The sequence below is a fragment of the Girardinichthys multiradiatus genome, chromosome Y, assembly GCF_021462225.1.
Source record: "Girardinichthys multiradiatus isolate DD_20200921_A chromosome Y, DD_fGirMul_XY1, whole genome shotgun sequence".
NCBI lineage: Eukaryota > Metazoa > Chordata > Actinopteri > Cyprinodontiformes > Goodeidae > Girardinichthys > Girardinichthys multiradiatus.
This window is the reverse complement of record NC_061818.1, coordinates 4,326,399-4,341,960: the sequence shown is the minus strand read 5'-3', so window position 1 is coordinate 4,341,960 and position 15,562 is coordinate 4,326,399. Positions and strand designations below refer to the sequence as shown.

The following is a 15,562-nucleotide window of genomic DNA, read 5'->3' as shown; positions in this document are numbered from 1 at the left end:
AGCGAAGACTAGAATAAATGCAAACCAAAACGTAAACAATAAGTGGAACTAGGTAAAGTGGCAAACAATAACTACAAGCTAACCTATAGAAGGAACTGAAACAATAGAAACCAGCATGGGCAACTAAACTAGGGATAAGGCTGGGAAGAACTACAAACATAAAAGGGAAACGAACACTGAGTAAATAATAACTGAAGGGGAACAAATGACAAGAGGACCAGGGCAAAGAAACTAAAAATTAGAAGAGTGCACCCACAACAAATAACCTAACCATAAACAAACACAGAGACACTAAACGGGAAACTAAACTAGAGAACCCAAGGAAGCAAGAGAACTGTAATAATAATACTAATAACAAAACCATCAGCAAGAGACAAATAACCACCAAGGAAACCATGGGCGAGGGGAGAAAGAATTACTAAAACTATAAGGAAACAGAAGGAATAAACAAACATGACTACTGAACCCAAAGAAATAGAAACAACAAGCTGAAAAGTAAACAAACACAAAACCACAAGTCCAAAATTGCAGATCCTGACAGATATATGGTCATAACTTTCAATAAAATGCACTTCCAGACTACTCCTTTATGATTTTGTTTTGCTTTTGTATGAAAGCTGTATGCTGCTACAACGGCCAGCAACATACACAGTAGCGAAGAATATTATGTTTCTTTAGATGTATTTCAGTCACTATCAGAGTGAGACGAAGCGGAGTCAGAAGAAGAAAATCAGCACAAATTTTGGGTGCAACTCCTTATATGTTGGAGCTGCTAGGCAGAGCCAACAGCAGCCAATATCTAAATGTACTTTTGTGACAAGGAAGTATTCTTACCCGCTGAGCCTTGATCCGTTTAGCAACAGCAGCAACAATCTTTTCTTTGGCAATCTTTACACATCAGATGCTTTGAACAGCATGGCCATAGCAACTGCTTCAACATTTTCCTTCGTCTGGTAGATATCCCAACCTCTGACATAATTTCTCTTGCGAATTCAGAGGTTTCTTGTTCGAAGCAGTTTGCTGAAAGGTACTCCGATCAAAACTGGCTGTGCTTGGTTGGACCAGCCTATCTGTCCCTCGTCGGTTTTCCAATTCTGATCCATGCAGCTCTGATCCTCTTTGCTTCAGGAAAGTAGTGCAGACTAATGGCTGCTATAGCAGTATTGCTGCAGACACCAGCAATGCACCGTTTCACCATATTAACACTGTTTTTATGCAACTTGACTTCTACCTGAACAGTTTATCATTGATGCTCACACAATTAATGAGTTCCCCTTTCACATCAATTTTGGGCGACTTTGGACTTCCAAATTTTAACAGCAAAATATGCTTATTTTGGGTCACAATTGTCTTTTATCAGATCTTTTATCCTATTATAATGTAAATTACTGCCCAATTTCCCCAATATTGAAATTATTTCTTTCAATTTCTGCATTTGTGGTAGAAGCATGGCACGGTGGTGGAAAATAAAGGTGGCTACACTTTGAGCACAATTTGGACATTTTCACTTAGGGGTGTACTCTCTTTTCTTGCCAGTGGTTTAGACAATGGCTGTGTGTTGAGTTATTTTGAGGGGAAAACAAATTTACACTGTTATACAAGCTGACTTTGATACATTGTTTCAAAATGTTATATCTTCAGTGTTGTCCCATGAAACAATATGATAAAACATTTACAAAAATATATGGATGGATGAATAAAATGTGTATTTAAAGGTTTTTGTGTTTGTAGAATTGGATGTTTTGTAAAATGTGGCATCAGACTGGAAGTTACTGCTTCAAACTAATGACTTTGGCCTTAGCCTACCTAAACAGTTCTGGCAGGACATTGACAAACAGCTAAATTTAAATGAATAAATATATACTTAAATTTCCCCTTTACTACTTAATTTAATGTAAGTGAAGACTGGTAACAAACCTATTATGTGGTAGCTGTGCCCAGATAGCTACTGCTACTGTTCTGCCTTGTACAGTCTACCTCTTATTTATGTACATGCGTTTTCTTGGCAATGTCTTGCAAAAAATGCAGTGAAACAAAAAAGGCTGCATTGGGCTTTATCATCAAAAAACATAAAACCTCTGTCTCTTTCTCTTCTCCCTCTCTTGCTCTCTCTTTCACACACACACACACACACACACACACACACACACGCGCGCACTGTGACAAAAATCCTCCTCGTTCGTGAATTCTGCTGGCCTGTTTCTCCTCACCGGCACTGTCCTGACTCTGTACTGAGCAGAGACCAACAGTGGATGTGGGAGAGCATCATCTACAGCATTTGGGCGCAGGACCGAAGCATGCCCCAGGGCAGCCATGACTTGCTCGGCGTCAGACAGCGAGAAGATTGTGATAAACTGCGGCGGGATCCGACACGAAACCTATCGGAGCACTTTGAAGACGCTGCCCGGGACACGCTTATCTTGGCTTACCGAGCCCGACGCCTTCAGCAACTTCGATTACGACCCTAAGTCGGACGAATTCTTTTTCGACCGCCACCCAGCCACCTTCGCTTTCATCTTAAATTACTACCGCACCGGTAAGTTACATTGTCCTAACGATGTCTGTGGACCGTTATTTGAAGAGGAACTCGCCTTTTGGGGCATTGATGAGACTGACGTGGAGGCGTGCTGCTGGATGAACTACAGGCAGCACCGCGACGCAGAAGAGGCATTGGACAGCTTTGAGACTCCTGAGCCAGACGTACCCGAGGATGATCCGGCGCTCACCGGCGGGGTGGACGGAGACCTAAAGCGGCTGTGCATGCAGGAGGATGGCCGCAAAGCGACTTGGTGGGAAGTATGGCAGCCCAGGATGTGGGCGCTGTTCGAGGACCCTTACTCTTCCAAATACGCCCGGGTGAGTGCTCGGACAGAACTCCAGTATTTTTTAATAATTTTTCAAATGCTTTTCCCCCCCGACACTTTTTGATTTGTGGGGGCTATATTCATTTGGTCCTAGTTAATTCTTGGAGTCGCCAGTTAGAAAGATTTCAAATATACTGCGGAGTTTTATAACAAAACGAAACACCTGAAACAATTCCGTCAGTGTAGTTGCAGCTTTGTTTGTGTTCATACATTTGTGTAGATATGTCCTGGTGGCCCTGCTGTTTCTCTATTCTATATATTTGAGAAAACCTTAATGGTCATCTAGTCTGAAAAGGTTTTATTCTTTATGTCTTCTGTAACTGAAGAATATAGAGGTTGACTGCTAAAAATTTGCTTAAAAGAACATTTGCATCTAATACTATACTAACAGTCTGGGATTCCTAATAGTGCAGCCTGACATTTTTACATTAAATAGTGCAATTCAATTTTATTAATGCATTTATAAATTATTAATGGTAAAACCGAAAGAATAAAACATCAGTTAAGACAAGATTCAGTGTTTACAAAACTCTAAAATTATATGTTGATAACTTTCTAAAAGAAAATATAATTTTCTATACTTACAACAATTCTTTGTGCCCATGTTTGTCTAAATGTCATGGCATTCTGTTTATTGTATTAGTAGGTGTCTAGCAATAAATGAAGAGTTGTGCATTGCATGGCAAAATATAGACTTACATTATATTACCTATCGCCTTTAAAGGTTTATTACTTTATTTTCTTCTGCCCTCTTTATTGCGGCCCAAACGGAAGAGTGCATTATCCACACAGCACCTTTTAATAGGTGGGATATATTAAGTAGCAAGTGAACAGTTTGCCCTCAAAGCTGATGAGTTTAGCAGGTAGCAAACGGAAAGCAGAATAATTTAAGTCAGTTTGACACAGGCAAAATTGGGATGGGTAGATGATGGGGCAGCTTTTGTGGGGTGTCTCTGGACTGCAGTGCAGAGTACTGATCAAAAGAGATCCAAGGAAGGAAGAGAGATGAACTTGTGACGGTCATATTTTATTGATACCAGTAGGGGGTGAAGGCTGTATGGTCAGATCCAGTAAATGAACTACTGTAGCTCAAATTGCTGAAGAAGGTAATGCTGGTTCTGAAAGAAAGAAGACTTAGTTCACAGTGCTCTGTATCCAAATACACAGTGCACTGCAGTCTGTGGCAAATGGGGCTGCATAGTTGCAGAATGGTCAAGGTGCCTATGTTGATCCCTGTCTAATATCAAAAATGGACCACGAAGCAATGGAAGGTGATGGCTTTATTAGTGAATCAAGTTTTCTTTTACATCATGTGAATAGTCGGTTGGATTGTGCATTGCTTACTTCACGAGCAAGGGAATGTGCTATGGGAAGAAGGCAGTCTGGGGGAGGCAGTGTGATATTTTAGGCAATGTTCTCCTGGTAAACCTTAGGCCCTGCTATCCATGTGGATGTTACTTTGTCATTTACATGTAAAGTCAATTAACTGAGCTCATTCTTCAATAGGCTTTGTTGAGCAACAAACTTAGGATCCGCCTCTTTTCCCGAACTACATTGACGCTCACTTTTATTGTCACACCTCAAGTGTCTGATCTCTCAATTCAGCCATGGATGCTATTTCTTTACCAAGTCAGGAAATGCTTTCTCTCTTGCTCCTACTTATATCTATCTAGAAGTCAGGGAGAGATGCTGCTTGAGAGACTGAACTGAAACAAGGCTGCAGGTCCAATTATGTCAGGCCCAGAGTCCTGAAGGCATGTGCAGACCTGCAGCACCATTCCAACCTGATCCAGAATAAGGTCTGAGTGCTGTGAAAGACATCCTGACTTGTTCCGATACCAAAGATAATCAGTCAGTCTTTCATGACTTTAGACCTGTTGACCTGACATCACACATTATTTGTGTCCTGGACATAATCCTATTGAATTACCTTAGTAAGCAAACAAGCATCTTTCAGGACCCCCTGCAGTTTGCTTATCACCTTGACGTTGAACTTAGGAATGCATTATATATCTGCTTCAATAAACCGACTGTCATATGGACATATGCTGTTCACAAGATGACTTATTGTCTGCTGAGGAATGGTAGCCCACTTTTCCTGAAGGACTGCCCTCAGGTCATTGAGGTTCTGGGCTACAGAGATACGGGCCTCTAGACAGTGACTTTTTTGATTCTATAGGTTTTCTGTGAGATTCAGGTCTGGAGAAAGTGGAGGCCACTCCATTTGAGGTACCCCAGTCCCGCAGCCGTTCCCTAATTATGTGACCTTGATGCGCTGGAGCATTGTTGTCCATGAAGATAAAATTATGGCTGTGTTGTTCATGCAGTGGAAAATGGACTGGATTAATTATGTTATTAAGGTAGTATGAGCTTGTCACTGTAAAATTTACAAAGTGTAGGGGAGTTCTGTATTGTTTATTGTCTAGTGACAACAGTGACTGATGCATAGCAGTCTCGTTGATGTCTCCTACGTCGTTGGTGCCCATATTTTTTGCTCAACATAAAACAAAACTGAGGGCCACTGGTACCCTGTCCAGCATAAATGTTCCCTGGCCCATGCAAGACAATAATGCCTGTGACTGGTAGAGTGGTCAAGTACACTTGCAGGTCGTTTAACATGCAGATCATGCTGAGGTAAACGTTTTTGAATGGTCTGACGTGAAACCTGGATGCCTCTCATCTTCCTTAAATGTGCCTGGAGTTGACTGGCATTCATCATCTGGTTCCTCAGGTCACTGTTCACAATAAAGCGGTCATCAGTGTGGGATGTGGCCAACGGACATCCTTCTGTACCTTTCTATAACTCTTCCAGTCTCTCTGTATCTCTGTTGCAGCCTGCTAATGGCACCCTGTGACACTCTAATCTCAGTGGCCACTTCCTTCTGAGAACATCCTGTTTGAATGGCAAGATACTGTTGATCAATTGATACATATTTTCTTGGTCTCATGATGTCAAAATGTGAACAGCATGATGAGGAGGACTATTTAAATACCAATTCTAATTGAACCAGGAAATGTATTGGTCCATTCATGGATCAATCTTGTAAATTTTGCTGTTAAGCTCCTTGTTAGAGAACAAGGTGTGCAAAAAGTACTGAAACATTGAACAGATAAACATGTGCATTCAAACGTTTAGAGAAGGTCACATAAAGTTAACCTGTGAAGGTTATTCTGCATAACAGCTTAATGGCAAAATTCACAACAGGTGTTAGATTCACAAATCGACCAAATACATTTCCTGGCTTGAAATATTTCACTCTGTGTGTAATGAGTCAATGTAATTTATGTTTCACTTTCTGAACTAAGTTTCAAAACAAATTGGAACTTTTTCACGATTTTCTCATTTTTGAGATCTGCCTGCTAAGCTTGCAATTGCGATATTAGTTTCGATATATGCCAATTTTCTTCTTTCCTGTTTTGTATCACTCTTTGACCTTTAGCCTTTTGGGCAATGTCATTTGTGTCCATTGTGAGCATATGCTGCCGTTAGACTCAGTCTGACTGGCTAAATATTCCAATAACATGTAAAATGCAAGTTCTTAGCTCTTTGTAGTACAATAATTGTTGACTATTATATTCAAACAGTCATTTGCGATATGAATATTGCGAACAATGAAATTGCAATCAAGATATATTTACAACATATTGTGCAGGCCTAGTACCTGTATGTGCATCAGGTGGAATGGTATATCCAAAGACTGCACCAAAGCATAAATGCCCTGATTCTCAATGGCTCTCGATGGTTGAAGATCCTTAGACGGAATGAGTTTTGTAATTAGCTTCACCGCCTCTGAGTTAGGAGCATGGAAATCATTAGCATTTTTGATAGGTTTTCGTTTTACAGTGCTGTTGAAACATGTAATATCAATTCCTCTTATTTCTTGCATTTGAAAAGATTTCCCTTCAGCTTCACACATCCTGCATATGGCATGGATGTCTAAATTAGGTCCCAAATGAACATCAAGATAATCGAGTTTTGACAGCTGTTAATCAAGTCATAATCAACCGTATCTGCATGTCAATGAATAGAACTAATTTTCTCTCCCAACCATTATATATAGTATTGGCGAGTTCCCCCCTCCCATATTTAAATACCATTTGCTTGTAGGATTTGTTTCCTTAATTGGGTAATTGTTTTCACAAAATTATGCACTTTATAGCTTCTTAATTATGTATTAAGAGCATGAAAATCAAATAATATAAGAAGTGAGATTGACAGATACCCCAGACCATCATAATGATAAATGCTAATTTTTGTAAGGTCACTTCATGGCCTCTAGTGAGGCCTGGCTCATTGTTTTTCTACATACTTCTTTCCATTATAGGTAGTGCCTCATCCTTATACCTCATATTTTATTAGGATTATCACAGTTCAGGTCCTATTTGAGATGAGCCCCAGCTAACAATGGGTGTAAAAGATTATATTAAAAAAACTTAACAAAGTCTCCACTTCAGTTGCCACTTGTTGGGACCCCAGCCATGGGTTACAACATTAAAGGCCAGTAAGAACTTTTCAGGAATTTTCAAAATAAATTACAGTAACCTACTTCCAGCTCAGCAAGGAACATGATCAGAAGTAACTGCGGACTTCCCCTGACGTCACTTTTGAAAAAAAACTTTGCGTTCCAACAAACAGGCCTCTTCCGCACAGGTCCCCAGCGGAGCTAGAAGCAAAGAGCGCGCATGTCTCCTTGCTGGCAAGCAGACATAACTCTTCAACTTGGATCCAGAGTGATTACGATCATATGCAACAAAGTTAAGTAATGATTTGCTGTTCGAGTATTCGGCATTCAGCCAGTCAGCCAGTCATTTTCTACCGCTTATTCCATAATGGGTCACGGGGAAGCTGGTGCCCATTTCCAGCAGTCTATGGGCGAGAGGCGGGGTACACCCTGGACAGGTCGCCTATTCGACATTCATTCAGGGTGTAATAAGACAAGCTTGACTTGGCTTTTCTTCGGAGACCTCCAGAAGCAGCCCTAATTGAAGCGGATTTCCCCCACTGCCTGGAAAAGAAGGCCGGGACCGCATCGCACGCCTTCCTGCGTCCAGGTACGTCCAGGTAGCGAGAGGGGCCGAACGTGCCTTTGTCGTACGGTTTTTTAACAAACTTGGTGGATGGAGCCCCGGTTACTTCTTAATGAATCAAGTTATACAAGTTTTGCGAAGGCTGAGGTGCTCTAAAGTACTGATATATGGACGTTCTAAATGCTCTGAACGTCTGAACGCTGTGACGCGCAGTAGGCCAGATACCAACCCGAGACTGATGATGAGCCAAAAAAGAAAACACACTCAGTCAGTGGTTCCCAACATTTTTTGACTTGTGTACCCCCTGAGCCATTTTGCTATACCACGAGTACCCCCTCCAGTGTGTCCCCTGGGATTTTGGTGTTGGGGGTTTAAAATATTATACAGTATACACACGTGGACAAAATTGTTGGAACCCCTCAGTTAATGAAAGAAAAACCTACAATGGTCACACAAATAACTTGAATTTGACAAAGGTAATAATGAAAAGAAATTCTATGAAAATGAACAAATGAAAGTCAGACATTGCTTTTTAATCAAGCTTCAACAGAATTATTTAAAAAAATAAACTCATGAAACAGGGCCGGACAAAAATGATGGTACCCATAACTTAATATTTTGTTGCAGAACCTTTTGAAGCAATCACTGCCATCGGACGTTTCCTATAACTGTCAGTGAGACTTCTGCACCTCTCATTTTATCAATCTGGTAATGATTGCCATAGTGGGCGTGGCTTATGGGCAAAAATGTAACTAAGACATTTTGCTTATTATAAGATTCCCCAAAAATCACTTGTGCGATCTAGAGAGCTCAAACCCTCAGGATATGTTTTGTGCATATTCCTGAGAAGTTCATATTCTAGCTAAAGTTCTATCTCAGAGTGTGTCTCTACGAGATAGGATGTTTGGTAATAAAGCTAGTGGCTGTATCTCGAGTTCTGTTGCCAAACGCCATGGAATGTTGCACAATACTTAGGTAGACAATGCATTTAATCCCCAATAAGCACTGTTCCATTTGGACTGCCCACTTCTGTAGAATTATTTATTAAGATGCTAATCAATAATAATGATTATAAATTAATTTGGATGAAAAAAATTACATTGTGGTGGCTGACGAAATCCATGCATATTCTGCATATTAAAGTATTTTGAGATTTTTCTGACAAACTATGCATTTTATTTGAATTTTTCAATTTGAGCCATTATTACTACCTTAACAGGATAGCCATACAACATTCTACCTCTGATCTTCCCATTGGTTTGGCATGACTTGGTTGGTCCAATGGTTAGCTTATCCTGTGGTTTGAGTGGTTGGTGGTTTGAATCTCCAAATTGACTGTTTTTTTATATTTTGTGATTTCCTCAAACAAAGTTCTAACACTATATTGTGTATGACGTTTTAAAGGTTGCTTCTGCATTAATCCACACACGTTTCAAGTTGTAACATGCACCTATGGAAAATGGGTTCATATTTGATTTTGGTTAAGTACTACTGAAATGACAGTTAACGATTTTTGGTTGAAAAGGTAATTCATTGAGGCGCTTGAATAAACACTCATATTGTTCCTTCTACAGTCACATTCATCTGAAAGCATTTTGGGAATTTTATGATGAAATATCCATTTTGCTACGTACCAAATATTACCTTAAAAGGATAGCCGTACAACATTCTACCTCTGATCTTCCCAGTGTCTCCATATGACTAGGATGGTGCTATGGTTAAGAGATTGGCCTGTGGTTCGAGTTGTTGGTGTTTTGAAGCTCAGGATTGGCTGTTTTTTGAATTTGTAATTTTCTCACACAAATGCTGAGTATTAAGACTACATATTGTGCATTACGTTTTAAAGGTTTTAGAATTAATTCACACATGTTTCAAGTTCTAACCTGCCCCTACAGAAAATGGGTCTGTTTCAAATGGTCATCGCGTGCTGGGAAGGAGTGGACTCGCAAGGAAGGCTTGGAACCAGATCATAACTGCTTGCAGTTCTAGTTTTTATTTTTACTTAGTTTTGATTTTCAATTCTAGTTTAGTTTTAATTAGTTTTTAGCATTTGTTTGCTAGTTTACTTTACTTTTTGAAAATGCTTAGTTTCAGTTTATTTTTTATTTATAGTTTTAGTGTTTTTTGTAATTCGAGTTACATACAACATCCTGTGGATGAGGGTTGCTCATGCTCCTTTACCTTCTCAAGGTAAGCTATGTTAGCAGTTTTGTGCGAGCTTTTCAAGCTAACCCTAAGGTTAGTAGGATTCTTACCCTTAATAATTTGACATATATTTTATCTCGTTACACTACAAGACACTTGCTTTTATCCAAAATGCAGTCATATTCAAAGTAAACCTAAAATTGAACTGTGGTGCTTTCTCTCCAGTTTTGCTGACATGACAATAGGTGTGGATGGACCACATCAACACAGATTACTTGACTGACCTACCAGCCATCTTCTGGAATATAATGCGTCACAGCGGGAAAAGAAAAACAACAACCGAAAACTAGACTTCATACTAATGCATGAAACACACAAACAAAAACTAAGCACAATTGTAAACACTTATTACAGTTTCAGTTAGTTCTCCTTTTTATGCAAACTCTCGTTTATATTTTTATTGTAGTTATTGAAATGTTTTTTCACTTCCAGTTTTCATTATGTTGCTAGTTTTTGTTAACAGTAATAACTTTGGCTGGACAGTTCATTGCTACATCTACAAGTGCAAGTTAACACTCTACCATGCAAAGTGAAACCCATTTATCAACACCACCCAGAAACACTGCTGGGTTCTCTGGGCCAGAGCTTATCTGAGATGGACTGACGCAAAGTGGAAAAGTGTGCTGTGGTCTGAGTCCATATTTCATATTGTATTTTGAAATCATGGACGTCATGTCCTCCGGGCCAAAGAGGAAAAGCACTATCCAGATTGCTATACAAAGTTTAAAAGCCATCATATGTGATGGTGTGGTGCTGTGTTAGTGACCATGACATGGGTAACCGGCGAGGTGTTGGAGGGGTCAAACCTGCTAAAAAATAGGTTTAACTTGTTTGCCTCCTGTTGGTCTCCTCTTATCACTGCCGTGGTTTTTGTTTCCAAACCAAACTTGGATGTTTTTCATCTAAGTCCACACCTCCCTAGTGTTATTTTGGACCAGTTTGCTCTCCAGCTTCCTCCTGTACTGCCCCTTAACCTCCCCGATCAGTTTGCTCTCCAGCTTCCTCCTGTACTGCCCCTTAACCTACCCGATCTTATCCCTCATCTCAGTCTGCACTCTCCTCATCTCCTCCCTGTCCGCCCTTCATAAGTTCATAACTTCCTGTTCAGGGCTGCCTTGATGTCCTTGGTTAATCATGGTTTATTGTTGGCAAAGCAGCAAACTGTTTTGGTGGGGATTATATTATCCATGCAAAAGTTAATATAATCCGTGACTGTATGAATGTCCTCCCCATGTGCATCACAGAAAACATCTCAGTCAGTCACCTCAAAGCAGGCCTGCAGAGTCTCCATAGCCTCCTGTGGGCACCTCCGTATAATTCTTGTGGTCACTGGCTGCTGCTGGACTGCAGGGATGTACTAGGGCTAGAGGCAACAGTGGTAGAGGTTTGCTCTGTAACTGGTGGGTTGCCAGTTCAAATCTCCGATTTGTCTTAGTCGTTGTGTCCACTTCACCCTTGCTTTCATCCACCTTGCCTGCTGATGGTGGTCAGAGGACTCAGTAACGCCTGTGTATGGCAGCCTCACTTCTGTCAGTGTACCCCAGGGCAGCTGTGGCTACAATTTAGCTTAACACTGTCAGTGTGTGAATACAGGTCCTTCTCAAAAAATTAGCATATTGTGATAAAGTTCATTATTTTCCATAATGTCATGATGAAAATTTAACATTCATATATTTTAGATTCATTGCACACTAACTGAAATATTTCAGGTCTTTTATTGTCTTAATACAGATGATTTTGGCATACAGCTCATGAAAACCCAAAATTCCTATCTCACAAAATTAGCATATCATTAAAAGGGTCTCTAAACGAGCTATGAACCTAATCATCTGAATCAACGAGTTAACTCTAAACACCTGCAAAAGATTCCTGAGGCCTTTAAAACTCCCAGCCTGGTTCATCACTCAAAACCCCAATCATGGGTAAGACTGCCGACCTGACTGCTGTCCAGAAGGCCACTATTGACACCCTCAAGCAAGAGGGTAAGACACAGAAAGAAATTTCTGAACGAATAGGCTGTTCCCAGAGTGCTGTATCAAGGCACCTCAGTGGGAAGTCTGTGGGAAGGAAAAAGTGTGGCAGAAAACGCTGCACAACGAGAAGAGGTGACCGGACCCTGAGGAAGATTGTGGAGAAGGGCCGATTCCAGACCTTGGGGGACCTGCAGAAGCAGTGGACTGAGTCTGGAGTAGAAACATCCAGAGCCACCGTGCACAGGCGTGTGCAGGAAATGGGCTACAGGTGCCGCATTCCTCAGACCTGGGCTACAGAGAAGCAGCACTGCACTGTTGCTCAGTGGTCCAAAGTACTTTTTTTGGATGAAAGCAAATTCTGCATGTCATTCGGAAATCAAGGTGCCAGAGTCTGGAGGAAGACTGGGGAGAAGGAAATGCCAAAATGCCAGAAGTCCAGTGTCAAGTACCCACAGTCAGTGATGGTCTGGGGTGCCGTGTCAGCCGCTGGTGTTGGTCCACTGTGTTTTATCAAGGGCAGGGTCAATGCAGCTAGCTATCAGGAGATTTTGGAGCACTTCATGCTTTCATCTGCTGAAAAGCTTTATGGAGATGAAGATTTCATTTTTCAGCACGACCTGGCACCTGCTCACAGTGCCAAAACCACTGGTAAATGGTTTACTGACCATGGTATCACTGTGCTCAATTGGCCTGCCAACTCTCCTGACCTGAACCCCATAGAGAATCTGTGGGATATTGTAAAGAGAACGTTGAGAGACTCAAGACCCAACACTCTGGATGAGCTAAAGGCCGCTATCGAAGCATCCTGGGCCTCCATAAGACCTCAGCAGTGCCACAGGCTGATTGCCTCCATGCCACGCCGCATTGAAGCAGTCATTTCTGCAAAAGGATTCCCGACCAAGTATTGAGTGCATAACTGTACATGATTATTTGAAGGTTGACGTTTTTTGTATTAAAAACATTTTTCTTTTATTGGTCGGATGAAATATGCTAATTTTGTGAGATAGGAATTTTGGGTTTTCATGAGCTGTATGCCAAAATCATCCGTATTAAGACAATAAAATACCTGAAATATTTCAGTTAGTGTGCAATGAATCTAAAATATATGAATATTACATTTTCATCATTACATTATAGAAAATAATGAACTTTATCACAATATGCTAATTTTTTGAGAAGGACCTGTATGTGCATGCTTGAATGGGTGACTGACTGATTGTAGTGTAAAGCGCTTTGGGGTCTCTGGGAACTTGAGAAAGCACTATACAAATGCAGGCCATTTATCATTTGAGGTAAACTAAGTTGTGGTCTGAATTGCCCAAGGGGGGAAGACCTATTGTCAGGATCTGCCACTTTTGTCTTTGTTTTTGTTTACTTTGCCCTTAGAGGTTTTCCCTGTTCCTTTGATTAGTAGTTTACTTTTGTCTAGTTAATATTTGCTTAGATCCTTGTGCTTGTGTGTTTACTTTAGATCTATTTTCTTCCCCATGTCTGTTATTTAGTTTAGTTCTATTTTGTTTTGTTCCCTATGGTTATTTCCCCTTTTTGGTTTTATTTAGTTTTTGTTTCTCGTTTAGTATTCTTGTGCTTGTTTACTTTAGTTGTCGCCATGTTCTTAGATTTAGTTCTTTCTAGATTTACTATTTATGTTAGCTTATGTTTAGGTTTCTGTTCCCTGCTCCTCCTAGTTAGTTTAGTGTTTGTTTCCCTTAGAGCTGTTTCTAGTTTAGTTTCCCCTTCTGTCTCTGCGTTTCCCAGCTCTCGTTGCCATAGAAACTTATTCCCTCACTTCCCTACACCTGGTCTTCACACCTGTCAGCAATAATCTGATTCCCTGCCTCTCTCATTCTCTTTGTTTCACCATTCACCCCTCTGTATAAAAGCTTACCGGTTTCCCATGTTCCCATGTTGGTTCCTCCTGTTATCTTCCTGTGTCTCTTGCTCTGTCTCATGGTGTAAGTAATTTGTTTATTGTTTTATTAAAGAAAAGACTCCAAAGACTATGTGGCTACCAAGCTTCTGTCTGCATCCCTGTCCCAACCAACCACAAACCCTGACACCTATAGCATTTCTGACCTATAGTGACTCCTTCACATTAAAGCAAATCCAGTGCTTTATTTTTCCTTGTTTTACTATCCTAACACTGTTTAAATTTAGGTATAAAGGATTTTACCCATTGTGGGTAAAATCACCAGATATTGCAATGAAGACATTGGGATGCTAAGTCTAAAGTCTGTCAGTCACGGAAATTATGGCATCAGCAGCCCGAGTTGCATTAGCAGTTGGTGGAATGTAAACACCAAGAATGATGACGTGAAAATTTACAAGGTAAATAATACGGACGAAGACTTTCTGCTAGCAGGTAAATGTCCCGACTGCAGACTCGTTCCTTCACCATGATGTGTTAAGGGTTGCACAACTTGTTGTTAACAGAGATCGCAACCCCTCCTCCCAAGTTCTTATCACTTTCTCTGCAACTTCTGTCCTCTCGCAAACAGTGAAAGATGGTTAAACTCACAGTAGAGTCCAGTATATCGTTGTGAAACCATGTCTCTGAAGAAGTACATCACTGAGGCCTGCTGAAACACACGCTGGCTCCACACAAGGGCTGCCAGCTCATCCATCTTTTTAGCCAGCGACCTAACAAATTAAATGATGAAAGGTCAAGAAAAATAAACATCATCAAGCATACATATAAACATATAATAAAGTTAATGATGTCATTGTTTTTGCCTGTTTTTGGCAGAAAAATTTAAATGTCGCTACTCCCAGACCAAAATGTAAACATCCATAATGACCGAACACCCCTCGGTATCTGCATGAAATGATTTGTTCCTGCTTTAGCATACTTGACGGTGACAGTGTTTAGAGCAAAAGCTAGACTTTAAAGACTTGATCAAAGAATCTGCTAGCAAAAATGCTAGGCGATGGGCTCCTGTTGAGTTAGGCTGAGTAAGGGCAGTGATGGCTGTTAAATGGAGTGTCCCATTTAATTTTTTGATACTGGGCCCAAAGTCCCTGACTTTATGGAAGTATATACCTTGAAAAGAGTTGTGCAATTCTCCACCTGATTGGAAAACATTTTTTTCACACAAATGTGGTGGAAGTTTTTTTTATAGTATAAATGATGTGGGTGCAATATTGTATGAAAAACCTGGCATGTACAAAAATCAACAAAAGTGTAGGTAAATCCACGCAAACCTTTGACCTGCCATGATAATGTGCAGAAGCCACGCAAACGTTTTCACTCAACAACAATAAACTACAAAAAACTAAAACTCACCTAAATCCACTGATATATGACTTCATTCAGGTTTATTTAATTAATGGAGCATCAAACCTAATGTTGTTTTCATGAGTTTGAGCTTTTATAGTTTAAACCCGAGCGATCAAACTGAGAAGAAACTTGATCCATCAGAAACTGAATTTGAATTTCTCACACTGAACCTGTATTTGGGTAATTTGAAATTAAATGCATTGATTTGAAACTGA

At 40.4% G+C, this 15,562-nt stretch overlaps 1 protein-coding gene across 1 annotated transcript in view; it reads left to right on the top strand.

The window, feature by feature from the left end:
- Positions 1-2,249: 2,249 nt before the first annotated feature.
- The window catches only part of LOC124864025 (potassium voltage-gated channel subfamily C member 1-like), a 225,435-nt gene continuing 212,122 nt past the window's right edge, over positions 2,250-15,562 (top strand). The window contains exon 1 of the mRNA XM_047358631.1: positions 2,250-2,856. Within this exon, the coding sequence (XP_047214587.1) occupies positions 2,314-2,856 (543 nt within the window). The 5' untranslated portion in view covers positions 2,250-2,313. The remainder of the gene's footprint in view (positions 2,857-15,562) is intronic.